General features: G+C 53.2%; 6 protein-coding genes across 6 annotated transcripts; 4 read left to right on the top strand and 2 right to left on the bottom strand.

The window, feature by feature from the left end:
• Positions 1-1,816: 1,816 nt before the first annotated feature.
• Positions 1,817-5,350, top strand: J4E86_009666 (uncharacterized protein; the record flags this gene model as incomplete). Its single annotated transcript, XM_051450168.1, has 1 exon — positions 1,817-5,350. One exon carries the CDS (start codon positions 1,817-1,819, stop codon positions 5,348-5,350), a length of 3,534 nt encoding a protein of 1,177 aa, XP_051298556.1.
• Positions 5,351-6,436: 1,086 nt separating this feature from the next.
• J4E86_009665 (uncharacterized protein) lies at positions 6,437-8,019 on the top strand (the record flags this gene model as incomplete). Its single annotated transcript, XM_051450167.1, has 3 exons — positions 6,437-6,700; positions 6,750-6,952; positions 7,005-8,019. 3 exons carry the CDS (start codon positions 6,437-6,439, stop codon positions 8,017-8,019), a joined length of 1,482 nt encoding a protein of 493 aa, XP_051298555.1.
• A 479-nt stretch (positions 8,020-8,498) lies between these two features.
• Positions 8,499-10,847, top strand: J4E86_009664 (uncharacterized protein; the record flags this gene model as incomplete). Its single annotated transcript, XM_051450166.1, has 1 exon — positions 8,499-10,847. One exon carries the CDS (start codon positions 8,499-8,501, stop codon positions 10,845-10,847), a length of 2,349 nt encoding a protein of 782 aa, XP_051298554.1.
• Positions 10,848-11,739: 892 nt separating this feature from the next.
• Positions 11,740-15,255, bottom strand: J4E86_009663 (uncharacterized protein; the record flags this gene model as incomplete). Its single annotated transcript, XM_051450165.1, has 1 exon — positions 11,740-15,255. The coding sequence occupies one exon, from the start codon at positions 15,253-15,255 to the stop codon at positions 11,740-11,742; it is 3,516 nt and encodes a 1,171-aa protein (XP_051298553.1).
• A 2,589-nt stretch (positions 15,256-17,844) lies between these two features.
• J4E86_009662 (uncharacterized protein) lies at positions 17,845-21,184 on the bottom strand (the record flags this gene model as incomplete). The annotated part of the gene is made up of 2 exons (XM_051450164.1): positions 17,845-18,042; positions 18,095-21,184. 2 exons carry the CDS (start codon positions 21,182-21,184, stop codon positions 17,845-17,847), a joined length of 3,288 nt encoding a protein of 1,095 aa, XP_051298552.1.
• A 1,356-nt stretch (positions 21,185-22,540) lies between these two features.
• On the top strand, positions 22,541-24,390 carry J4E86_009661 (uncharacterized protein; the record flags this gene model as incomplete). The annotated part of the gene is made up of 5 exons (XM_051450163.1): positions 22,541-22,574; positions 22,627-22,732; positions 22,781-23,027; positions 23,077-23,360; positions 23,406-24,390. 5 exons carry the CDS (start codon positions 22,541-22,543, stop codon positions 24,388-24,390), a joined length of 1,656 nt encoding a protein of 551 aa, XP_051298551.1.
• Between the last annotated feature and the right edge of the window lie 1,796 nt (positions 24,391-26,186).

Raw genomic sequence — 26,186 nt, 5'->3', positions numbered from 1 at the left:
ATTGTCATACTTTGATTACCAGAGCTAAGGTACCGAATAGTTTCTCATGCGCGAAAGAGTGCTCGACTACGTAAAGACCAAGGTTGGTCTTTGCCCTTGAACGAGAGGGACTCACTTAACATATTGTGTAGTGCGTTCCTTCATTTGAACTCGAAACCTTGACCTATCATGACGGCCCGTTCGGCTCTAAACGCTTACGACAAGCAATGGCTACTTTCATCAACAAGCGCTTCTTGCCCGCATCAGCTGTGGCGATGGATGAAGTGTCCTTTGTCAGCGGTGTGACGGCATTGAATGACATCTTGTCACTATGTCTGACCGATGGAGAGGATGAAGGTTTGCTCCTTGGCATGCCGATATATGGCTCTTTCAACCCAGATATGCGAAGCATGTCGAAGTGAGTCTCGACGTGCCAATAGATGCATTTAGCAGCCACTGAACTTGGAGCAGCTGCAAGTTGGTTTACACCCCATTCCATGGCGTGGATCAGTTCATTACCGGAGCGGTCGAATGTTATGAGCGGGCTCTTGAAGAAGCGGGCCGAAATGGAATTGACGTGAAGGCACTTGTCATTTCCAACCCGCACAATCCTCTTGGCGCGTACCATGCACCTCCGTAAAGAGCCGTCGAACTGACTGATCCTTCCAGGGCAGTGCTATACTCACAAAGCTCTCGAGGCCATATTACGATTCTGTGCAAAGCATAGGATACATCTCATCAGCGATGAAATCTATGCTCAGTCAGTGTATCGAACGGATGAGTCTCATCCAGGCTTTACATCAGTACTCTCTGTTGATATGACTGGTATCATTGATGACAAGCTTGTCCATGTGATGTACGGGATGTCAAAGGTCAGGTCACTCATGTTTGGGAAACCACTTTCACAACTGATGCGTTGATAGGACTTCGCCGCTGCCGGTCTCAGACTAGGATGTCTGGTCACAAGAAACGAAGAGTTGGGTCAAGCTGTGCAGTCTCTAGCGTACGTCTACTTAGACACCCAGGTACAGCTAAGAATGCTAATCTGTCTTCTTGGCACAGACGGTTCCATGGCGCATCGCCAGTGACAGACGCTATAGCTACCACTATACTTGAGGACGACGATTGGCACGACCAATTTCTAGTCGAGAGTGCAAGGGTGCTGGGTGAACACCAAGAGCTTGTCACAAAGGGACTTGACGAAGCCGGAATTCGCTATAACAAGCAAGCGTAAGTACACCCCAGCGTTTTCGAGTTGTTGCATTAGATGAGTCACTGACAGGACCATATGGCCTAGTAACGCTGGGTTTTTCCTCTGGATCGATCTCTCGGCGTGTTTACGGAGCGCGACGTGGCAGGGTGAGGATGAACTGAGACACGCGCTGTATGATCACGGCGTAGAGATGTCAGCCGGCCACGCATATCATGATGAAAAGCCAGGTAATTTCCGCTTTCTTTTCTCAATGGATAGAGATACTTTGGAAGAAGGCCTGAGAAGAGTTATTGGCTTCCACGAGGCTCGTAGGCTAGACCGGTCTTGATCGCGGCTAGCAAATAAGCAATTATGATGCACGGGATAAATTGGCTCGGGACTGGAATAGTAAGTTGTCAATGCAGGAACATTGGACAATGTGCCTGATATGACGTGATATGCTCGTGACCGCGCGAAAGGGCGCCACGCGACTGTGGGTCCTTGCACGAGATCGTTCCGCCAGATCGGAATTCCAACAGGGGAAAGTGCGTCATCATTCCAGCCATCTAGCCTCAACCCTCACAAACAAGTCGCACCACGCCTGTCCCTATGTCACGATCGCGTTGACGATAACCAGGCATCAGAATGCCGCCCATCCTCTCCCGAAAGCGCTCGCGATCCGCCTCGCCGCAAACAGAACCGCCACCGAAGCGTGCGCGCGCTCGCAAAGCTACTGCACCCACGCGCAAAGGCAAAGAGTCCGTCTTCGAAACCCTCGACGCACCGCCAAAGGCCAAGCTCACGCTGGCCCAGACCAAAGCCCTGTTGGAACAAGAAGATGATGACAGCGAGTTGTCAGAACCGGAGAGCAGCGAAGATGATTTCGAAGATGTTCCGTTGAACGGCGCAAACAAAGGCAAAGGCAGGGGAAGGGCGAAAGCTGGTGGTGATAGCGACGAGAGCGAAGCCGACGATTGGGAAGACGCGCTTGGTGCGCAGAATAACAATAAAACAGACCACGGTCCTGCGCCCGTCATCACTGGCGACATCGCCCTCACCCTGTCCGCCGCGCCAAAGACCGCCTTCGACTCGAAATCGGAAGGGCAAAAGGGCGCATCCAAGATACAGCGGCAGATACGAAATGTCACACATTGTATGCACGTACAGTGCCTGATGTACCACAATCTCATCAGAAACGCTTGGATACAAGACAAGGAAGTGCAGAAGATACTAGTGGAAGGCATGTCGGCCGGCTGCTGGCGCGAACTGGAGAGGTATTGGGATAACGCCGGAATCACAGACGGCCCTAGTCTTGTCGTTGTGCAGAGGGCGCCGAGTCCTCCACCCAAGCAGGTGACGAAAGAAAAGAAGGGTACATGGAAGAACAGCGGAAAGAACGGCGTCAAAGTGTACGAAAGCCCGCAGAAGCGATCGTCTGCTCGCGAAGACAAGAAGAAGGCTCCCGTAGGCAAGGGCAAGGGCAAGGGCGATGCCAAAGGCGCCAAGAAGGGTCGCGATTGGAACGCGACATCTGAACCGCTTGAGCCGAAAGCCCCAAACATGTCAGCTGGGGACCCTCTGCTTCGCCTCCTCAAGTATCTCTCTGCGTATTGGAAGTCCAAGTTCCAAGTCACAACTCCGAGCCTACGCAAACGCGGCTACCTCTCGCCATCGACGCTAGAAGCCGAGATCAATACCTGGAGGGAGAACCCCGACCATCCCGATACTTTTGGCGAGCGAGTGGAGAATTTAGAAGCATTCCGCGACAGAGCTCGTAAATGTGAGGGGAGCAGGGACTTGGGAGAGCAACTGTTCACCGCTTTAGTACGAGGGCTCGGCATAGAGGCCCGCATGGTAGTCAGTCTACAGCCAATTGGTTATGGCTGGAATCAGGGCGAAGAAGGAACTCCTAAGAATCTAGAGAAACTGAAGGATGTAAAAATTGCCGACAGTAACACTGCTTCGAAATCAGCAGTTACGAACGGCAGAGCGAAACCTCTCGGCGGTACAAACAAGGGTGGCAAAACGGCCGAAGTTGACCCGGACGATAGCAGCGACCTGAGCAGTGTCATATCTATTTCTTCGGGATCAGAAGATGAGCGGCCTACTAAGAAAGCGCCAAAGCCACGCAATCCCCGCGATGAACTACCATTTCCGACCTACTGGACAGAGGCCATCTCTCATCTCACCCATACACCTATAGCTGTTTCGCCGCTTCCCAAGGCAATAATCGCAAGTGCGGCGTCTTTAGACAAGTTCTCCGAGTTCTACGCTCGCGGTGGAACGGCCGACAGGGCGAGGCAGGTATCAGCCTACTTCATCGCCTTTTCTTCTGACGGAACAGCAAAGGATGTCACTGTAAGATATGTACCCAAGTGGCCTGGTCGGACAAGGGGTGTCCGCATGCCTATTGAGAAGATACCCATACACAACAAACGCGGCAAGGTCAAACGGTTGGAAGAGTGGGACTGGGTGAAGTCGCAAATGCGCCCCTATGCACGACCTCACGACAAGCGTCAGCCATGGGATGAAGTTGAAGATGAAGGTGATCTTGTCTTGGTAGAACCAGAAAAGAAGAAGGAAATGCACGAAGGCGGAAAGGAGACGCTACAGGGCTATAAGAACTCCACTGAATTCGTGCTCGAACGACACCTCCGTCGCGAGGAAGCACTCATACCCGGCGCCAAGATCGTTCGACATTTTACCTTTGGCACAAGCGGCAACGAGAAAACGGAGCCGGTATATCTGCGAAAGGACGTTGTCAACTGCAAGACCCAAGAATCCTGGCACAAAGAAGGTCGAGAGGTACGGGAGGGTGAACAGCCTCTCAAACTCGTACCTAGGCGGGCTGTTACGGTAACACGTAAACGCGAGATGGAAGAGCAGGAACGTCTTGAAGGCGAGAAAGTGAAACAAGGCCTTTTCTCTAAAGCGCAGACGGACTGGATCATTCCTGATCCCATTGTTGACGGCAAAATCCCTCGTAACTCATACGGAAACATCGACGTTTATGTGCCAACGATGGTGCCGAAAGGCGCGGTTCACGTTCCACTCAAGGGTACAGCGCGTATATGTCGTAAACTCAACATAGACCATGCAGAAGCGTGTACCGGGTTCGAGTTTGGAAAGCAACGCGCTGTGCCTGTCATAACCGGTGTTGTGATTGCACAGGAGCACGAGGATATGCTCATCGATGCTTGGGAAGTTGAAGAGGCGGAAAAACAGAGAAAAGAGAGAGAAAAGAGGGAGAAGTTCCTTTTGGGACTTTGGAGAAAATTTGCGAGTGGACTGAGAATCGTGGAAAGAATGCGAGAAGAGTACGGTGAGGATGTCGAATTGCCAGTGAAGGAAAAGGCGGTATCACCCGAAGGAGATGGTGGGGAGAAGAAGTCGCAATGGGAAGTGTTTCAGAACCACACCGATTTCGAGGGCGGCTTCATGCGCGGCGATGGCGCTGATTCTGGCGGTGGCTTCGTACCTGAACGGACGCACCAGAGTACACACCATAATGATGACATGGCTGGTGGTTTTCTACCAGCAAGTCAAGACGATCCTGAGCATGGGGATCTAACCATTGACCACGGCGAAAAGAAAGATGTGTCACGCGCGCCCATGGCGGAAAGTACATATCGCACACCGATCTCCCTCACGCAGGCGCTTCAGCAGCCGCCCAGCGAATCCAGCGAGCATCCTGATGAAGATGCGGATGAGGATATGGACGCGCCTGAACCTCCAGAAGACGAAAACAGCGACGAAGAAGACGACGAGGATATGCCTCAACCAAAATCCACCCTTCGCAAGTCGAACGCTACATCTTCAACTCGTGGTCGTGGTCGTCCACGTGGTCGCGGAGCCAAACTCCTGACAGCGTCCACGCGAAAACGTAAGTCTACAGTCATAGAATCAGGGTCTGACAACGACACACCCTCTGGCGCTCCTTCCGACCCACCAACACCACCGCCATCTACACGTTCAGCGCCGAGGCGTAAGGCAGCCAGGAAAAGTGACGCACAAGTCAAGAGCCACTTCTTTGCCGAAGGAAGCGATGGTGAGACGGATATGACGGATATGACTGAGCGGAACTCGCCAAGGAAGAAGACGGCTGCGACACGAGGACGCGGGAGTGGCAAAAGCAGAGGGAGTGGACGGGGAAGAGGCAGAGCGGGGAAAGCCAAGTAGCAATACGAGAGTAGGGTATTGACACTGAGGCAGACGTGCAAAATCACTTGAGCTAATCTTGAAGATACGGTCAGAGGGCATGAATTCTGTCAGCCTACACTAGGACTAGGCCAATGAGACAGATCTCATGATCCGCCTGCGCCAGTGCGCTTACCTCATCCGATAGCGTGGCGGAGCCCCGATCCAAGTACCACATTACATCATCTCTTCCCCAGATTCCTCCCACATGCGCAAAGTTTCCGAAACTCAAAAGCGCAAAGATGCGAAAAACTTCAGCGTCAAAAATCAATAGCAACTAAGTATTGCCGCATTCAGAAGGCACTCGCGAGTCGACGCCATGCATGCAGCTCTGTTTTTAGAACAGCCCAGCGTCGCTAGGTGCGCCTGGGCAAGTCTTGGTTCCGCCGCTGCATCCTCCCGACTCTTGGCAAACTTCTGTACCCGACTTTCCCCCCTAACTCCCTCGCCCGAACAGTCAGCTTGTTGAAGCCAAGGTGCGCCGTCGCACAGCTGGGAATTGCTTCTTTATCGCCGTTCTTATCGCGCTGGGAGCCCTCCTACACCCGGCTCCTACATGAATGACAGCATGACAGCGGCGGCAATTCGATGGTCCGGCAGTGCTAACAGTGGTAGCGATGCGTTGTTGGGGTTTGCCTGCAGCACTGTTATCCCAATCGTACGCCAAAGTACGGTAGGCATGCTCTGGGCGCGGCCCATGTGGGAATCTCCCCCAACATCCCGAGTGCCACGCCCGCCGTCTCCTTCGTATTCGTTCTGAGGTGTGCCGGCGCGAGCGCCTCTTGGCTATAATGCGCGATGTTTGATCTGCGATACCTAGCTCGCACGCTCATTAGTTGCCAGAAACGTCATGCTCTCCGGTCTTTTTCTATCGATGCGTCGAGATGTGTGCATGGGGTTGGCGTTTATAAGTATATTGCTGCTGCTGTTGTTTTATTTTATTGCGCCCCGTCCCTACACCGGCCTTTATCAGTCTCTCACTTTGCCAATCTTTTCCTTTGGCAGCTGTCACTCGCTTTAAAGACGTTGACTTTGGTCTTATTGTTTATTATCTAATTTTTTGGAAAGATGCGCTTCTCCGAATTCCTTACCGTCGGTGTTGTGGCGCCTCTTGTGGCTGCTCATGGAGGAGTCCCAGGGGCACCCAAGATGTTTGGTCTACCGAGAGACTTGCAAGCCGACTTTAAACCTCCTGTCGCTGCTCGTGTGCTTCGACACCCCGCTCAGCCAAGGGATGGCATGTTGGAAACCCGCCAAGGTGGTCAGAACGGCCGTTGCGGACCCAGCTTCGCTAACGCCAAGTGCGCTGCGGGCTACTGCTGCTCAGGTGCCGTATGTTGATCTTAGATGTTGAACTGTTACAATAGCTGACTTGCTCTAGGGATACTGCGGAACGACTAAAGATCATTGCCAAGCTCCTGACTGCTTGATTGACTTTGGCCCGGCTTGCGATGCCAACAAGACACCTGGTGGAGCCAGCACACGCAACGACCCCCGTCCTCAGAGGGGCAGCGTCGCATACGGAGGTGGTGGTGTCTACGCCTGCAAGAAGGCTGGCACTGTCGCCATTACCTACGATGACGGGTAGGCTCATTCACAACCCGACGTATTGATAGCACGACTAATCAGCATCCAGCCCATACATCTACACCGACCGCGTCCTCGACCAGTTCGCCACATATGGCTTCAAGGCCACATTCTTCGTCACGGGAATCAACCTCGGGAAAGGCGCAATCGACAGCACAGCGCAGTGGTCCAACGTGATCAAGCGTATGGTTGCCGAAGGTCACCAAGTCGCATCCCACACATGGTCTCACCAGGATCTTAGCCAAATCACCGATGCGCAGCGCTACGACCAGATGGTCAAGAACGAAATGGCCATTCGCAACATTATCGGAAAGTACCCCACATACATGCGTCCTCCTTACTCGTCTTGCAACGACGCTTGCCAGGCAGTGATGAAGAACTTGGGATACGTAGTCAGCTACTTCGACTTGGACACGGATGACTACAACCAGCTATCCAACATTCAGGTTGCCAAGAACAACTTCAAGAACAAGATTGACACCACCGTTGGTGGTCCCGCCTCAGGTCACCGCCTCGCTATCGCCCACGACATCCATGAGCAGACTGCTCTCAATCTTACTGGTTACATGCTCGAGTACCTCAAGTCAAAGGGCTACCGTGGTGTCACTATGGGCGAGTGCATGGGTGAGCCCGAGGCGAACTGGTACCGTACTGCCACCTCCGGCGGCTCTACTACCCCTCCTACCTCCGGCGGCGGTGGCAGCGGCAGTGGTACTGCTGTTTCCACTGACGGATCTTGCGGCTCAGGCAAGGGAACGTGTGCTGGATCTATCTTTGGCAACTGTTGCTCTCAATACGGCTGGTGCGGATCATCCACTGATCACTGCAGCGCTGGCTGCAACTCTGCCTTCGGAACCTGCACTGGCACTGGTGGCAGCGGTGGCGGCTCAACCACCCCCGCCCCGACCAAGAAGGTGTCTACTGATGGCACTTGTGGAACTCAGGGTGGTGCTACTTGCGCTGGTTCAACATTCGGTAACTGCTGCTCGCAGTATGGATGGTGCGGATCTACTTCAGGCCACTGTGGTTCTGGATGCCAGAGCGGATCCGGCACTTGCAACTAGAACTTCGTTCATGAGAGGAGCATTTAGACCTCACTTGTGTAGAAGCGATGCTCATAACGCAGCTCTATATGCGTGTTAATATATGAAAATAATACAAACAAATACACATACTCTGACAACACCTGACTTCTCCGCAACCGTATGATCACTTTGAGGAATGACAACATATAGTCAATTAGGAGCAATATCCAAGACGTGGTCGAGATATGTGAAGATGGCGAAATGCCCTTCGCAGCGCACACTTGAAGTGTCCGCACATTTCACAGAATATATGCTCGTGGCTGTTGCAGCAATGGAACTCCACACACCAGTCACAGGTAGTTTATGAAGAGCAATTTCTACATCTTTTCCGCGACAGACTTGTAAAGACCTCTTCGTACGCACTCTAGCAAAAGTGCAGCGAATAACTACCACCGATTTCATACCATCAAGCATTTACTTTGACTATCCAAGTCCCCTGATTACTTCTCTCGAAGACCATGGCATTAGCCGTACTCCCAGCAATCATCGTCAGTTTTGTGATCGTCGTGGCATCGCTCGGTACCTTCTACATTTACAGGGCATACAGGCGCGTGCGCTATGCAGTCCACGATGTGGAGCGCAGCCGCCATATCGAAATCGCCGGTCTCTCGCAACAGCGGCCCGTTGAACTTCATGACCTCCAAGGCCCGCGTAAACAATATCTTAGCGGTCAGTGGTACGGCTCCCAGGGTGTACTTTCTCCACAGGTCGCGCCGGCCGCGAAACCACTGCCGCATACTCCGGAGATTGAGTACTCAGGAGGTGACGGGCTTGTCAGACCTCCTGGGCGAGTCTTCCTATCCACTGGGATACAGCGACCTGAGCTACTCTCTCCAAAGCCTGTGCGAACGGTGACCACAAGGCCGAAGGCAGAGCCTGCGAGTACCGCATATGACCCAGATCAAACGGCAGCATCGGAAATATGGAACAAGATTGAAAAGGGCGAGCTGGACCCCTCACGGCGTAAGGCGCAGAAGAGATCCCCAAAGAAACCGAATGCACCAGTACCCGAAGTTCTCCGAGATCCTTCAGAGTTTGGACGCGACACCATGACAGACGTCGACCTTGATAATAGTACCAGAGAATGGGCAAAACCCAATCGCCCCGCGCTGCCCTTCACACCACGCTTCAACAAACGCGAGTCGTCTGACAGCATGGCTACGGTTGTCGACGCTAACAACGCGAACATTGAACGTCCCCAGTCATACGTCAAGCGCAAACAAAGCATTGGCACAGGAGCGATCAAGCCGACTGAACCGCTAGATCGAGCTGCAGAGGCGCGCCGCCAGATGGCGGAAAGGAAGAAGCAAATGGTGGAAAGGCAGAAGCAAGAGGAAGCTGATCGTCTAGCAGAGGAGCAAAGGCTGGTAGACGAACAAAAGCAGCGCGCAGCTGAACAACAGAGACTAGCTGAAGAGAAGCAGCGACAGGAAGATGAGAAAAAAGCCCGCTCGTTGGCACAAGTTTCCGATGACGAAGATATTGATCTAGACAATAAGAGGCCCTCTGACTCTCAAAGACCGCGCACTCGCCGGAGATCCGACTCGTCCTCTAAGTCGAAGCGTGAGCGCAAGAGTCGTGAAACGTTGCTCACAAGAACTCCCAAGCGAGCGTATACCTTCGCGAACGACGCTTCCGATGGTATCGACAACCCCAGCACGGACGAAAAGACCAGTAGCAACAGTAAAGGAAGCTCTAGGAGCATGAGTATGAATGATCAGGCAAGGCCAGACTTCAACGCGACCATGCCGTCAATTGCCGAGGGAGCCCATGTCGACCCTTTCTCTGACAACGCAGCAAGACGGTCGTACGGCTCCATCAAGAAATCTGTTTCGTCAATGTACTCTCCCGATCACATTTCATTAAACGATGGCGAAGGAAACTACACCTCGAGGCCTGCCGACTACAAACGTAGGGCCGCGCCTGAAGACACACTGGAGAACCCGTTTGCCTCTGACAACGACCCCCAAGACCCCTTTGCGACAGCGCAGAGATCATCGGCTGCGTCAAGCAACGAGAGCCGAGTTTCGTTCTCGCAAGTACAGCGAAGATCGAACACCTCCAGCAATGAGAGCAGGAATAGCTCAGGTACGAACTATTCCAAACGCAGCGACAGCAAAGCCAGCGCGAGGACTCGTGCTTCTGTGGATAGCCAAAGCAGTCAGCAGTCAGCGAACAGTCGCGAAAAGCCTGAACGGAAACCATCTGTCGCATCCCGTGCATTCAGCAAGATCAGTTGTAAGTCTTCATCTTCGGACAAGAAGAAGGAAAGGGACTCTCCGAGCTCGACACAATCTCGGGAAAATGAAGGACCAGGATTGCGAGGTGGAGGAAAGATGTACGTGGAGGAGCCGGAAGAGATGTCATCGTCAGAGGATGAGCGTGAAGACAGAACCAGGCAAGAGCAGAAAGTAAAGAATGGTGTGGAGATGCGCGGCGGTTCAGGAGAAAAGGACGAGAGCGAGAGCGAGAGTGAGGTTGAGGTTGAGACGGAACACGAAGACGAAAGCGACGCTGCCGAGCTCGGAAGTTCGGAGGACGAACATTCGGATGTGAGCTCAAGCGACGAGGACGAGATCGCGAGCGAGAAACACGCCTCCTCTGAAGACGAAGTCTCAGGCGATGATGACGCGTCCGAGGATGGGGGTTCGGAGGCGGGAATCTCTGATGCTGGCACTTCTGACGCCATTACTTCGGATGAAGAATCTGAGGAGGAGGTCTCGGATGATGAGCGGGGCCAGGTACTGAAGAAGCCAATTGAGGCCGTGGGTGTCCCAGCTAGGAAGGAGGGAAGGTTCAAGACATGATGTATCGATTACCGTATTTTCCTTTCCGCTGGTAGGGTTCCGCAGGCGTGACTCTCTCTTGCGCTCTTCGCACATATCTGTATTTTACTTGTAGTCGTGATAATGACTGATACCTGTGTTTGATTCATTGTTCATGTAAAAACAGCATCCATTACCTCGCCGCCTACTCTTGATAGGAGAGAAGATGCACACATGTGATACGTGAGCTAATGATCTAAAGGACACTCGCACCTCATACAAGAAAAAAACCAAACAGGCCTGCGTACTACATTAAGACAAAAACCTACAAAGTAGGTAACCTAACAGCAACGTAGGCTCTAGGGTGTTTAGTTTTTTCCTAGATTGGCGTGCTTGTGGCGACTGATTTGCTCCATATTGCTCATATTGTACGACCTCATGTGCCATCTCTAGACACGCTCGTCCAATCCCCAATCCCCTCATCAGAGATCAAACGAAAGTACACTGTCACATGCAAGATGACCCATTCAAGAGGACAATGCAATATATTCCCAGAATGCCCATACCCATGCTACCAAATGCTAAATCGACCTGGTATCCCCAATCTTGCCCAATCCAGCCAAAAGCAAACGCCTGAAATGGAGACATTACAGCCTATCCCAAGAAAAAGTCAATCGTACATCATGAGGTAGTGCCTAGATCATGACATACAACGCCCGCCCGCCAACCGAAAAGAAAACGCTCATGTACCAATGACCCGGAAAATCGCTAACAAAACAAGGGAAGAAGGAAGGAAGGAAGGAGTTGAGAAGGAACGAATACACACATGAGGATTAAAAATAATACTAAAGACTTTGGTATAAAGACAAGGCTTAAAGCGAATGCATGTTGATGGAAAGGAATAGAAAGAAAAGGTTAACGAAGGGTCTCAATATCAAACTTTTGGTCCTTGCGAACCGTGACCTGTGGTCTTCTTCTGCTTCTGCTTCTGATGCTCGCGTGTGTAATCAATAGTTTGGTCAAAGAAAATGGAGTGAGTGAGGTAGTCGGAGAGATCGTTTGATGCTTGTTTGTCGTCATCGTCATCGTCGTCTTCGGCTGGTGATAGGTAATCGTCGTACGAGGGATCTTTGGCTCGCTTATTCGATAGCTTGTCCTTGGATGACGAACTGATGGTATGTGGTTTCTTGGAGGTGTGTTTGGTGTCGGTCGAAACAATGTCCATAGAGTCGACAGCTTTTGGTCCTGCGTACGGACTGCGTCTACTAGGCGCTCGAATGGTGGTGTTTGAGTTCTTCTCTTCCAGAGCTTTGTCTTGGACGTCTTCAACACTCAGCACGTTTGCCGGTCCAACGCTCGGTATTGGCGGAGGTGGCATCGATTTGCGCGCCTGCTTCTGCTTGTCCTCTTTGCGCGGGGATGCCGGGATGGTGAATATAGGAATAGGCTCCGGCTTGATCGGCAGCTCGGCTGCACGTACGCCCTCACCAAACTTGGGGGCTCCTTTCTCATCCCAGAGTCGCTCGTCGATCCTTGCCTCATCTTCGCTAGTGAAGTTCAGGTCCTTGATACTCTCGTCAAGACTGTGGCGTATCCGCTCGCTTTCAGACGATACCCGCTCGGGCTCTCCAAAGCCTGAATCTTGATGCATTGGCATACGGTACCCTTGCGCTATTGAAAAGCCCGTGCCAACTCTGCGAGAAGGTTCCGGACGATCGAAGACAGAGAAGCTGGTGCTGACGCGCGACGGAGGTGAAGTATTGGAGGCGGAAGAGTCCATGGCAACGTCGTATTCCAGGTTGGTGAGCACTCCAGAGGCGGGGATCTGGAATGTTCGACCTTCTTCGTAGCCCGGCGAGGCATCTGAATCTAAGTATCCTTGATCTGGCTGTGTCTGTGCCAGTTCATGTACGCGGGTGCTAAAGGAGGCCTTGTTACCAAACTCTCGATGATCCTGATCAGACGATCCTTGTGCGCTGCTTCGCATAGAGTGTGGCTGGAGTCCACCAACAAACGACACGCTCAACGGAGTGTCATCGGCTGGCCTGCCCCCAAGAAATGAACTCTCCATCTCGTTTGGTGGACTTGTGAGACATATGTCTTTCGGCTCTTGCGTGACAAAGTCATGGACATCAAGGTCGGCGCACCCTCGCTGAACAAGCTTGGTATCACCGTCAACGTAGATCTGCTCCCACCTCGTTTCTCTACTAGCTGGCAGGCTTGCAAGCTCATTCTCGAGCTCTGAGTCGTCGAGCGACATGACGGACCGGTGGCCAGGATAAGGCGAGTATTCGCTTCGTCTGTTTCTCTCGCTGATGCTCAAGGGACCAGGGGATCGTCCACGGTCGGAGCGGTTGTTGGGAATGATGTATGAGCCAGAGGATGCGGGGTATTCTGTGCGCGGTATGTTGATTTCTTCGAATGACGACTGCTGTCTGGAATGGCGGCGGTGTTTGGATATATCCTCGAGGTCGACTGCTGTCCTGGGGTCGATGTACTCCTTGTCGCTTCGATGTGTAGAAACACTGCTTCTTATGGCAGCCTTGGGCTTGAAGTCCCGGTCTAGTATATCGTCAGGGAATTTCTTGAGCAGGCTTGCCGCTGACGGTCTCCCTTGGGGTGAGTCACTGAGCAGGGCTCTGATAATATCGCGGAAGTACACCGGTACATCTGTGTTTGGTCGATCGAGGGTGCGAGTTAGTGGTCGCTGTTGGCGCTCCGGCTCGTCTTGCAATTCGGCTAGCGCCCACAGTACCATGCCCAGTTGAAAGAGATCAGACTTGACGCCGATGTATATTGTTACACGCTGTCCGCTTTCGACCAGCCTAGCCAGTTCAGGTGATTCCCAGCCGACAGGGCAACCGCGACGGTTGATATCGATGATCTTGGCGTTGTCGTCGTTGTCTATGACAATGTTTGAGAGGGTGAAGTCGCCTTGCACAAATCCAGCTTCATGAATCTCGGACAGACCCTCGACGATCTGTCGTGCCCACCGCTCGCGGCGTTCCCAGGTGAGTTGGCCCATGGGTTTGTATTGGCTTGTGGGCTTGAAGTCGTAGATGACGTCCACCAGCGCACCCAGCTCGGCATAGCTAATGAGTAGCCCTTTGATGAGCTCGTTCTGCTCATCGACTATGACGCCTTCAAATCTGATGACTGACTTGGATTCTTGCAGGCTGACGAGAGCGTTGATCTCATATAAAAACTCCTCGACCGCGTCTGGACCCGGGATCTCCTTCTTAATGTACGTATTGTTGTTGACGGAGACCTTGTATACGAAGCCTGAGATATGAGAGTCGAAAGAGATGGCGCTCTCTCGGAAGCGCTTGCAGTCGAGGTGTTCGATGGCTGATGTGGGCGGGTACGGGATAGCCTCGTTGATATCCTCGGTAACGTGTACATGGAGACGACCGTCGGCAGTTTCGAGCTTGAGGTTTGTAACGGTGTCGTAGAACTGGATATCGGGTAGGGAGTCGCGGATGGCTTCGTAAATGCGCTTGCTCTTGTCGCGTTGGTAGTGCATCGTCTTGAGATCCGCCTCGAGTGAGTCGGCCTCGAGATGCCGGTAGTCGCATGATACTGTAACTCGCCTCCATTTGGTGGGCTCCTCGGCAAAGGTGACGAAGAACTTCTCGCGGTCCGACAGGTCGCGGAAGTGCATGCTGAGGTTGAGGATCCACTTTGCTTCAAGCTCCTCCTGCAACCGTACATCGTCGATGTCTGAGCCTGAGTGATGCGAGCCGCGGTCTGAAAAGGCATCTGCTACTTCGACTGGCGGGAGTTGCGGGGGCCCCTCAATCGTAGACATTTCGCCGGCCGACATGTAGTCTTCGGTTTCTTCAATGCCATAGTCGACCTGGCGTGCGCCTGCTGGTATATTGGAGTCGGGACCGCCGCCAATGGTGCGCTCTATACTGGGAAATGACTCCATTTCTGGCAATGACTCCTTCTCCTTCTCGCTGTGACTCTCGTGCGGACTCAGCACGTCTGGAGCGGACATGGACGGCACAGACATGGGAGGGGGCGAGGGGTTTCGCTTCGAGGGCACGGAGCTCTTGCGGTCTTCCGAGACAGCTCTTCGATGTTCCGTCTCGGGCACCTCGAGCAGCTTGTCTCTCTTCTCGCTCTGCATTCGCTTGAAGGTCAGGGGCCTCGGCAGACCTGGGATCACTTTTCTGCTGCCTCTCCGCCCCAGCAGTCCGCCGCTCGAATGAGGCCTCGTGATCTCCTTGCTGTCCTTGTTCTCTTTGCTCTCCTTGGTCACGCTCTCGGACATCCTGGGCTTGGTGGGCGAGGGCGGCGGCGTGTGCTCGTCCTTCTTCAGCCAGGAGCCGATCTTCTGGAAGTTGAGGCGGTCCCACATGCTCCTATGCTCACCCACTTCGGTGCGCGCGCGCTGGCGGCTGCGACTCCTGCTCGAGTCGCCATTGTCGGCCGATAGCAGCGGCATCTCTTATCCCCCTCTGCCAGCCTTCGGGCGTGACGTTGGCGGGCGGGCGCGCTGCGGGGAGGTTCCTGGTCGGGGTGGTTCGATACGGGTCGACTGGATTGGTGCTATCGATTTGGCGCCGACTGCATGCTGTGTCGCGGTCCTGTGTAACTGTGGCTGTCTGCGGCCATGGATCTACGTGATGCTCCGTGCCACGCCACCTGCTCGCTGCGGATTCGAGGGCTGCAGAATCTGCACGACAATCTCCGTGCCAATGACGAAAATACCGCGGTCGTCTATTGTTGACGCCCAAGCGACATGCGCCCAAATGAGCAAACGGGCCGCAGGGCAACGCACGCGGATGTCGCTGGTGAGGCTCGGCGGGGGTCTGGTCAGGAGCAGGGCGGCGACGAGGAGGCTGGCGGTGGTGTGCTAGAGGCGACGCGATGCAATGTGCGATGATGAGTCGTCCCAAGCAACATGGGATGAAGGCGACTGAGGCTGGGGGCGCGGAGCCAATGACAGCGCGCAGGCGGGCGAACGGTTGAACACCGCCTTAGCGTATCCCAGGCAAAGGCGCCAAATCACAATTCCAGAGGCGACTGTCGGCACCTCACACACGCCTAAGCCTTCGGTCCCAGGTGGAAGACAGCAGACGGGGAAGAATCAAATAATGCAAAGGAGAAGTAAATTTTTGCAGCGCCCCCCTATGGTAGCCATGTATCTGCTGTACAGCTGGCGGTCAAGCGCCAACACCACATTGGACAGAAAAGGCCCTCTGCCTGCAGCGGCCGCAGCACCAAAATCCCGAATCTGGTCCTCTGCCTGTCAAATCAGGCGCGACGCCGCCCTGGGTCCCGCCGTGACATAGCACCGATCCCCTACCCATTGGCCGCTGCGAGTCTGTGGCAGCCACTCTAGCAGACCTGCGGTGAGAGTCACACCCATCTCACCGTCGCAGCTGGCACGCTCAACCACCACCCGCTGCCTCTCCGATCCTTGGGAACCGCCATATTAAATTCCTGCTCCTGCTGTCTCTGCTTTTCCCTGCCTCAGCCGCCGCCCCTCATCAATTTTCACATCACCATATAGCCAAAACCCCTCATTTGGGCCTGCGTACATTAGTCGATGCGTAGACGAGGGCAGCTACTGCACCTCATGGTACTTGCGGGAAGGTACTCCGTCGTCGCAACAGTACACGAACTGCCCCACTCACCTGCTCGCACAAGGCACCGCTCCGGCAAGCTTCGAGTAAAGCTGCTGCTGCACCTCGGGGCTATCATGCTCGCTAATGTATCTCGATCCCTGACCTGGGTTGTACTTCCGGCTGTCTTCCCAACAACTTGAAGCTGTCCATCATGAGCATCAAGAATGAACAAAGGACCTATCCCTTGCACATCTTATCATTCCCAAGCCCTGATCTGTAGTCCCTCACCCACTTCACCGGACCGCGCCATGCTGCCGCACATCAGCCTCCAGGACACGCCCAAGGACAAGCAAAACCACCAAAACAAAAAGTGAAGCTTCCTCACCACCGAAACAGCAAAGTCTGACAGCAACCTCAACTTTTCCCAACCCCTGACTATGATTCGTTCCCTCCAGTTCGCAGTGTGCGTTGTCCACGCTCCTTACAATATATACCAGGCAACGCCCGTTGACACGTCAATGTGGTTCATGCACCAGACGAAGGAGTCGAGGGCTAACGCACACGGGCTGCGCGTAAGGCGCTGAAACATCACCACATGCATTCTTTCTTGCTAGCCACAAACGCCACGAACAGCGTTGGCATTTTCTCCTCTTCTGTTAGTCGTGTTTTAGCCCGCTGGGTTTTCCAGGTGGCTTCAGACATGTGGCAGTTGCGTCACAGACTACATAGTTCCTTCCATCGCCATGCTATGCAGGCGCAGAGTGAACCAGGCGTAACGCGGCACTTGCAAAATTCGGCCGTTGAAGCTGACGACGCACTATTGCTAATCGACTGCATAGTGTAGCCGTCACGAAAATGCCCGGCGCAAATATGCGCATGGCTTGCTGCGGCATCCCACGACCCCCCCTGTGACGCGTGGTGGGGTTCGTGCATGAGGGGTAAGGAAAAACCACGAGGGCTAAGGGAGGGGTTGGGAAGCTGCAGCTTGGGTACGTAGCTACCATGCTGTCAGAAAACGGCTGAAACTCTGATTGATGAGCATAAATGATGCTGCTTCCACAAGGTTTCTGTACATGGTGGGCTGAAGACATGCCTAGGTATAGCAGAGCTGTGGACGAAGACGGGAGTGGTAGCTAGGTACGGACCGCCCCGCTATCGGCAGCCTGTGAAAGCGGAAGAGGGCAGAAGGGATCATGCTGGATATGCTTCCTTCTTATCAACCCGCATATTGTGGTTGACGTGAGATCATCCATTTGCATCATCGGAACCTCGTTCACTCACGCGCATGCTACGCATTAAACCACACTATGAGAAGAGAGAATTGTTATCATTCATTACCAATGCAGTCGAATCGTTATGGCTCTATGGCCAATGCATATGCAAAAAAACGCCCAAAATGCGCTGCGCTGCTGAGCACGCTATTCGCTTTATCGTACAAGTATTTCGTCCCAAGTGAGACTCGCTCAGTCGTCGTCCTCACCAGACTCCTCTTCCTCCTCTTCCTTCTTCTTTTGCTCGCGCTTCTTGCGGTCGCCCTTCTTTCCCTTGAGCTCCTTCTCCCACATCTTGTTCGCCACGTCCTTGTCGAGATCTGGGAAGACAATGTCGAAGACTTCCTTGTACCATTGGACGGGGCGGCCTTCTATGCCCTCTTTGATGTTCTGTCATGTGTTAGCAGGCATTCTCGCTTGCATTGAGAGTAGGGAAACATACCTCAGGCAACTCAAGCCAATCGCTCATGTTGTCGTGTGGGAAAATGACCGTCTTTGCGCCCGCTCTCCGTGCAGCAACAGTCTTCTCACGTAGTCCACCAATCCTTAGCACCTTGCCGGTAAGAGTCAACTCACCAGTCATGGCAACATCATCCCTGATCTTCCTGTCAAGTGCCAGACTGAGCATGCTGGTCGCCATGGTGATACCAGCGCTCGGTCCGTCCTTTGGTGTGCCACCCTCGGGGCAGTGAAGGTGTATCCTGGCGTGTTCGAAGAACTTGTTCCTGGGGAACTCGCGGGCCATGATGCTCTTGGCGAACGAGTAGGCTACACTGGTCGACTCCTTCATGACGTCCCGAAGCGATCCACTGCGCTCCAGACCGGGTGATGAGGATGCTGAGAGTGCGTTCTGCACTATCGATTCTATGTAGAGCGCTGAACCGCCCATCGACGTCCATGCCAGGCCCATGGCCACACCGGGTGGCGTAAAGTCGTACAGACGATCTGATGTGAAGATGGCGGGTCCGACGTAGTCCTTCAGGTTGTCCTTGGTGATGGAAACGTGCACGGAGTCTGGGATCTTGAGCGCGACGCGAGGCTTTTCGGTGGTCTGCTCCTCAATGTTTTCCGGTGTCTCCTTGAGATCGCTCTTGTCCTTGTCTGACTCCTTTTGCGCAGCCTTGCCCTCTTCAGTGAGCGCTGCAGCCTCGGGGAGCGCATCTTCGCCTACATCGGTAACGATCTTCAGCGCTGACTTGCGGTACACCTTCTCGATGTGCTTCTTCAGATTTCTAACACCAGACTCGCGACAGTACTTGTTGATGAGCTCAACAATCGCATCGCTCTCGAGAACGACATCGGCGTCCTTCAGCCCACTCATCTCCTTAGCTGCGGGAGACAGGTACTTCTCAGCAATGGCGATCTTCTCGTCTGAAACGTAGCCTGACAGCCGAATCACTTCCATACGGTCGAGCAATGGTTGTGGGATCGTCTCATCCATGTTTGCTGTGCACACGAATAGAACCTTTGAAAGATCGACAGGTACATCCAGATAGTGGTCCAAGAAGCTGTTGTTCTGCTCTGGGTCTAGCAGCTCGAGAAGTGCTGATGCTGGGTCGCCGTGGTTGCTGTTGCGTCCGATCTTGTCGACTTCGTCAATGAGAACAAGGGGGTTCTCTGTTTGACATTTCTTAAGCGCTTGGATGATGCGTCCTGGTAGCGCACCAACGTATGTCCTTCGATGACCCTTGATCTCTGCTACGTCGTACATACCACCGACACTGAAGCGGTAGTACTGACGGTTCAGAGCGCGAGCGATCGACTTTCCAATCGACGTCTTACCCACACCGGGTGGACCGACCAAACACAGAATCTTTCCTTCGACTGTGCCGCGCAACTTTCCGACAGCGATGAACTCCAAAATGCGATCCTTGACATCTTTCAGTCCGTGATGATCCTCGTCCAAAACCTCTCGCGCATGTTGGATACCGAAGTTTTCGGCGCTGCGCAGACCCCAGGGTAGCTGTGTGAGCCAGTCGAGGTAGTTACGAGTGACGTTGAACTCGGAACCGTTGGGCTCCAGACCCTGTAGCTTGCTCATCTCCTCTTCGAAGACCTTGCGCACGGCTTCGGGCATAGCCAGTTTGTTAGCCTTTTCGTTGAATTTTTCGATAAGCTTGTCCTTTCCGTCCGATTCGATACCGAGCTCGCGCTTGATACCCTTCATCTGCTCCATCAACATATACTCGCGGTGCTTCTTGGTGACTCTGGCATTAACATCGTCTGCAACCTTCTTTTGCAATTCTGCGCTAATAAGCTCTTTCTTGAGCACTTCCAAGGCCTTGCTGAGACGCTTCTCAATGTCCATCTCTTCAAGCGCATCCTGCAGTTCATGCGACTCAGCTTGTGCTACGGCGGCGGCGAAGTCAGCGAGTTTGACAGGGTCTTCCCCAACGTTCATGGTGGTATGAACAGAGAAGGTCGAGACGTGGTCACGGAACAGCGGATTAAGCAGTGCTACCCCCTTGAAGGTGTTGACAATCTCGTTGACCAGCACCTGGATTGTCTTGTTGCTCTTCAGATCGAATGGCTCTTCGACCATGTTCTCGACATCGGCAATGCTGACATTGCGACCCTTGAGGATGGTGGGTACGAGCGCTCCCTGGGCCGCCTTGGCCTCTTCGGTTGCCTCCTCAAAGCTAGCGACGACATCGCCCTTGGACTGTGTTGCGCCTGCCTCCGGCTCTGGGATATCCGCACTCTCGCTCAGTGTGCTTTCAGCCACAGATGACTCCTCCTTCGCTTGCGGTGGCGACTTGAGACCAGTCATCTTTATGCGACGGTGCGGGTAGAGGACACAGGTCATGGCAAAGTTGTCATCGGCACCCACGGGGAATGCGCTCGTGACCTGACAGAATGTGCCCACGTCGTACACCTCGCTGGGATCGTGGATGACGTCCTTGTCGGCACCATCGTCCTTGAACATGAAAGCACCGATGTAGGGTTGCCCTCGCTTGACCATGTCCGCAATCGCCTGTCCGACCTCTCTATCTCTAATTGTGATGGCCTTGTAGAATCCCGGGAACAGCGGACGCTTGACGAGCGGTATCGCCATGACTTGCGGGTAGACGTCGGGTATCGAGGGCTTGACGAGGGCTCTTTCGGCGCCCTTTCGCTTCTTGCCACCGCCGTCGCCGCCTGAACCGCTTCCTCCTGCTGCACTGCCTCGCCCAGAACTCGCCTTTGGCGGTATTGGCTCAGGCGCATCGCTCTTGCCCTCGAGCTCTTCTGCTCTTTTCTGCTCCTTTAGCTTCTTGGACTCTTCTGTTTCTTCCTCCTTGGCCTCCTCCAGCGGCTCTGGTGGCGCCTTTGTATCATTTTCCTTCCGTCTACCCAACGTTGTGGAGAAGCTGCGGTATGCGAAGAGCGCCGCGGGCGGCGAGGAACATCGGTGATGTTGCCGGGCAACCAGCGATGCCGTGCATTGTGCGGGGAGATGGCGCGACGAGGCTCTAGTGGTGATAGTTCTCGCATTCGATCGTGAAGCCTGACGAAGCGCCGCCCGCCACGGCAAGTTCTGTCCGTGGAACATGATGAAATGGCGTTATGTCGGCGAGGGTGGTGCTAATACTATACAAAGAATGAAAAGAGTGCACGTGGGGATACGTGGCACTCGTAGTATGACCAGGGAATCTAAGAAGAGGGTTGGGTGGGGTGCAATGAAGGTTGACAGGTTGTAGTGGCGGCGTGTGAATTGCTCAGCATCCTTCCGAATCTCGACATCATCACCGCCCAAGCTCCTCCGATAGCCCCGATGGCAAAACCTCGGCAACACGCGACACTGCCAATCCGCCTCCAACCACCGTCTTTCTTTCAATTACTGCTCGATTCCGGCACGCCAATCCGTTTCAATCCTTTGTTTCTTAAAATCCACTCCATACCGCATGCTTACAGTCATTTGCGATCCATCGTCAGGCTCCGACCTCGGCTGCTCTTCCAAGGTTCATGCTCGCCGTCTACGTTTCCAATCTTGTAGAACATCATCGAATCCGATCGAAAGCAGCGAAGACCGACCGCTCGATCTTGCTTATACATCACATGTGCCTAGTAATCTGGATGCGCATTCTTGCCGCAATGAGGATAGACGCGTATCTGGTCATATCGACTCTTAACTCCGTTGTAGGGCGAAACCTCGTTCTAGGATGCGAATGCACATCGTGCTTCTTACAGTGTTCCTAGATATGCCCCGAATATATACCCCGAAAGCGAAGCTGCATAGAATCGTGCCCACAGCAAGCCTCAATGCGCGTAGGCGATGCTTCCTCAAGGGCGCTATGGACGTGGCTACACGCGTGGGTCATGTTACCGGGCCACGTTGAGACCCCAGCCATCGCGCATCTCATCGCGCGATCACGTGAGGCCCTTTTCGAGAGTTAGCCGTGTCGCAGTTTGCAGCATACAAAGCGTTGTAGCTCACTAATTGAAAAAAGAATGGTATACGTATACTTCAACTGAGGGTATATAACAGTGTTTGCAAAACATAGCTTCCTTGTAGGCGTCTGATGGGGCGCCAATCCAGCTGATCCCGGTGCTATCCCATGAAGCCACGACGGAGTGACGATGATGGAGAAGATCCACCAGTTCCCTCTTGGCCTCTGCTCAAGTCACGTCAATTAGCGGGCGATCTTCCCACGCCAATGGTAGGTTCCACGATATGGTCACGCTAACGTCATCGCGTTCCACACATTCCAACGGCATGATGTCCGCCCAGCGCCGAACGCTTGTCACAAGGCCAGCAAACGGCGGCTCAAGTACTATGAGATCACTCCGGATCTCATCATACCGCTATATTTTACCAATGCAATAGCCTTCAGTTTGCTCAACCTCCACAGCGGTTCTAACTTTCACTCAACTCACGATCGGCTAGTGTCTTGAAAGCGACATCACCATGTCACATCATTCGTCGCTCAATGACAACACGGGTACGCCTTCAAAGTGAATCACCCTAATTGCATGTTCACTAATCCATGATAGAAAGTGCATCTCTACCTCGACGCAAGAAGGAAGTGCAAACCCGCATGAAAGATGGCAAAGAGGTCGAACTCCACACTTGGGACGGTCCACAAGATCCTGACAACCCGTATGTTCCTCGAGACTCCACCTGAACTCAATTGCTGATGGAAACCAGGTTCAACTGGTCAACCAAGTACAAATGGTTCTTGACAATAACCGTTTGCTTCATCTCCATCTTGACAGGTCTTCCGGCTGGGTCTTATGGCGCTGGAAACGAGTACATGGCAACACTATTCAACGTTCAAAACGAGCCGTTTCCAAACCTTTACTGGGCGACGTGTTCGTGGAATATGGGTGCTGCTATATTCCCACTACTATTCGTACCTTTGACCGAAAACACTGGTAGAATGCCTGGATATTTTGTAGGTTTGGGTGGCAGCATAGCCCATCAAATCGCTAACCCCTGCGCAGGTCGCCTACATCGTGTTCGAATTGTTCCTGTTCGGCTCAGCCTTTGCCGATAACTTTGCAACCTTGGTCGTCACCCGTTTCTTCGGCGGTGGCGCATCTTCCGTTTCCATCAACATCGTGGGCGGCAGCATTAGCGATGTATGGAAAGGTGACAAAGCTCGGAGTCTGCCAATGTCCATTTTCGGCTTCACGTCCGTAGCTGGTATTGCTCTTGGACCCTTCGTGGGTAGCGCAATCGTACAGCTTGGCTATCCTTCCACTGGACTACAATCCCCTTGGCGATGGTAAGCATATGCATTACCTGATTGACCCGACTAACGAATATGCAGGATCTACTACATCCAAATCATCTACAACGCGGCCCTAATCCCAGTGTTCTACATAATCCTCAAGGAAACTCGTGGCGACGTCATCCTCAAAAAGCGCGCCCAGAAGCTTCGCAAAGAAACCGGTCGCGAAGTCTACGCAGAATCAGAGCTCGAGAAGCCCTCGATAGCTAGCTTGCTCAAGGTTTCATTCATGCGACCTACCAAAATGCTATTCACCGAGCCTGTCGTCACCTTCTTCACTCTTTGGATCAGTTTCGCCTGGGGTATCCTCTTCCTGTTCTTTTCCTCGGTCGTCCAGACCTTCAGCGCTAGTTACGGTTTTGGAACCTTTCAGACCGGTCTTGTTCAGCTGGCAATCACCGTTGGAGCGCTCATTGGCACGCTCATTAATCCCTTGCAGGATTGGATGTATCTTCGTACTGCATCCAAGAACCAGGAACGGCCAGGTAAACCCATACCGGAAGGTCGCTTATATACCAGCATCCCTGGTTCCTTGCTCTTTACTGCTGGATTGTTCATGTATGGATGGACGTGTCGACCAGAGATTCATTGGATCGTGCCTGCGATAGGCATTTGCATCGTTGGTGTGGGCATATACTCCATTTACATGGGCGTGGTCAACTACCTCACGGATGCTTACGAGAAATACGCTGCCTCTGCACTTTCAGCCGCATCGCTTGGTCGTAACACGTTCGGAGCCTTTCTACCTTTCGCCTCATACTCGCTTTTCCAGAACTTAGGGTTCGGTTGGGCTGGCAGCCTTCTGGGCTTTGTCGGGTTAGCATTGAGTCTTGTGCCGGTGGTGCTACTTCTGAAGGGCCGCGAGATCCGTAAAAAGAGTCCTTTCATGTCAGAAGCCACATTCGACGATGGAGATGACGATGAAGCAGTGGATGATGGCAAGGATGGTGCGAGTCATCGAGGTACGTTTGGGCCAGCGGGCGTCGCAGGTGGGCCACCCGGGGCATTGGACGAGCGTGTCTAGATGGCACATGAGATCGTGTAATTTGGGTGACATGTAGTAAAAAGGTCTCCACGAGCATCCTTTAGATCGTTAGCTCATGTGTCACAGATGTGCCGTCTGAACACCTTCCGCCTCAGATCTTTCTCTACAATGTGCAATCGGTCTATCGCTTCGCAGACCCCAACTGAGAGAGTTGAGGGCTATACTGTACTATTATCTAACGCAAAGCTGAACGCGGAGACCATGTATTCACTAGCAGAATGGATGTTACGAGAAAGGGTCCGGTCAAAGCGCGCTGTCGCAGGCAACTCAAGCGCTAGTCCTGGAGTGGGCTGCACCGTGCGTATAACGTCTACGGCGGGAGTATTAAAGGGATTTCTCCTGTTCTTCCACCATCACTTGTAAGCCCGGGGGTACTTCGTATACCTCGTCTTGTTCATTGGACGCGCTGTCGTAGCTCCCGCGCACCCCTACCGTTGGCCACCAAAGCGACTGTCATTGGACTGCTTCATGAAGCCATCCCATCACCCCATTAACTCCGCCGGACTATCACATACCTACGACATGGCGCATCCACCACAAGGACTGCTAAGTCTTCCAAATGAGCTTCTCCGCGATGTCGTTGCGCCACTCAGTCCAGCTGACCTCCGCCACCTGCGTGAAGTCAACCACCGAGCCCTCGAATTTATCCTCGACTATTCTCGACCACGTTTCACTGGACTCGCCGAGCTACCAAATGCGCTTATCTTAGAGATTATGACGTATTTGACCGACAGGGATCGAAGCCGACTTGCACGGACGAACTTTCGATTCTACTCTCTGATTATGGACGCTATCCTGGATCAGGAAGTGCGCGCACACGGTGCCAATCTGCTCGAATGTGCATGGAGGACCGGAAGCAAGGGCTTGATGAAACGCCTGTTACTAAAAGGTGCAAATGTAGAAACACGCTCTTGTCATCGGTATTTCTCCCATTACCGCTACATGGGCGGCTGTGGGACCTTGGACTGTACCTATACCTCAACTCTTCTGGCATTTGCTACATGGCGCTGCGACGTTAATATGGTCGGACTACTCCTAGACTTTGGAGCAAGCGTACACGTAGTGGCTGACTATATGTTCTGGGATGTATCCGGGTTGGACTTACGGCCATTTACCCATTGTCGCTGGCAGCATACTTTGGTCATGAACGCATAGTTGAGTTGCTCATAGAAGCAGGAGCGAGTCCAATAGTCGAAGGGAAGCCTACGATGATCTCTATGGCTATAGACAAACGACACGAGCACATCGTTTCATTGCTTTTGCAAGCCCTAGACTCTGCAAAACAGCTTAGCGCGTCAGTCATAAGAGAGCTCATCCAAATGGCTTCCGGACAACACTTTCGATCCCTTTCCACAAACGTAATCATACAACACGAGCACGTCATCCTACGGCATCTACCCCCTGCATCAGTCGACAAAAGTCAAGTTCCAGAATATATCCTTGCAGAATTCATAAAGTACGCTGCAACTGGAAAGCTCGCTATGGTTGTCAGTCATCTTCTAGAAACCAGACGACGACTACAACTCCAGGAAACAAGCTACCTCGACGCAGCACTACAAAGCGTTATCTCGGTCGACGCCTGTAAAGAAAGCGTCCTCAAGAGGGAGCTGCATCAAGATGTCTTTCAAATTGTTCAAGCATTGCTAGCGCATGGTGCAGATCCCGATTCTGTCGCCCAAGGAAAGTCTGCTCGAGACATGGCGACAGTTCATCCGGACCCTAGAGTGAGGAACCGACTAGCGAGAACAGTACACCCAAGCCGGCCTACGGAAGAG

This window comes from Alternaria arbusti (genome assembly GCF_024043155.1).
Source record: "Alternaria arbusti strain BMP 1465 chromosome Unknown scaffold_18, whole genome shotgun sequence".
NCBI lineage: Eukaryota > Fungi > Ascomycota > Dothideomycetes > Pleosporales > Pleosporaceae > Alternaria > Alternaria arbusti.
Note: the sequence above shows the minus strand (reverse complement) of the source record. Positions and strands in the feature narration are given on the sequence as shown.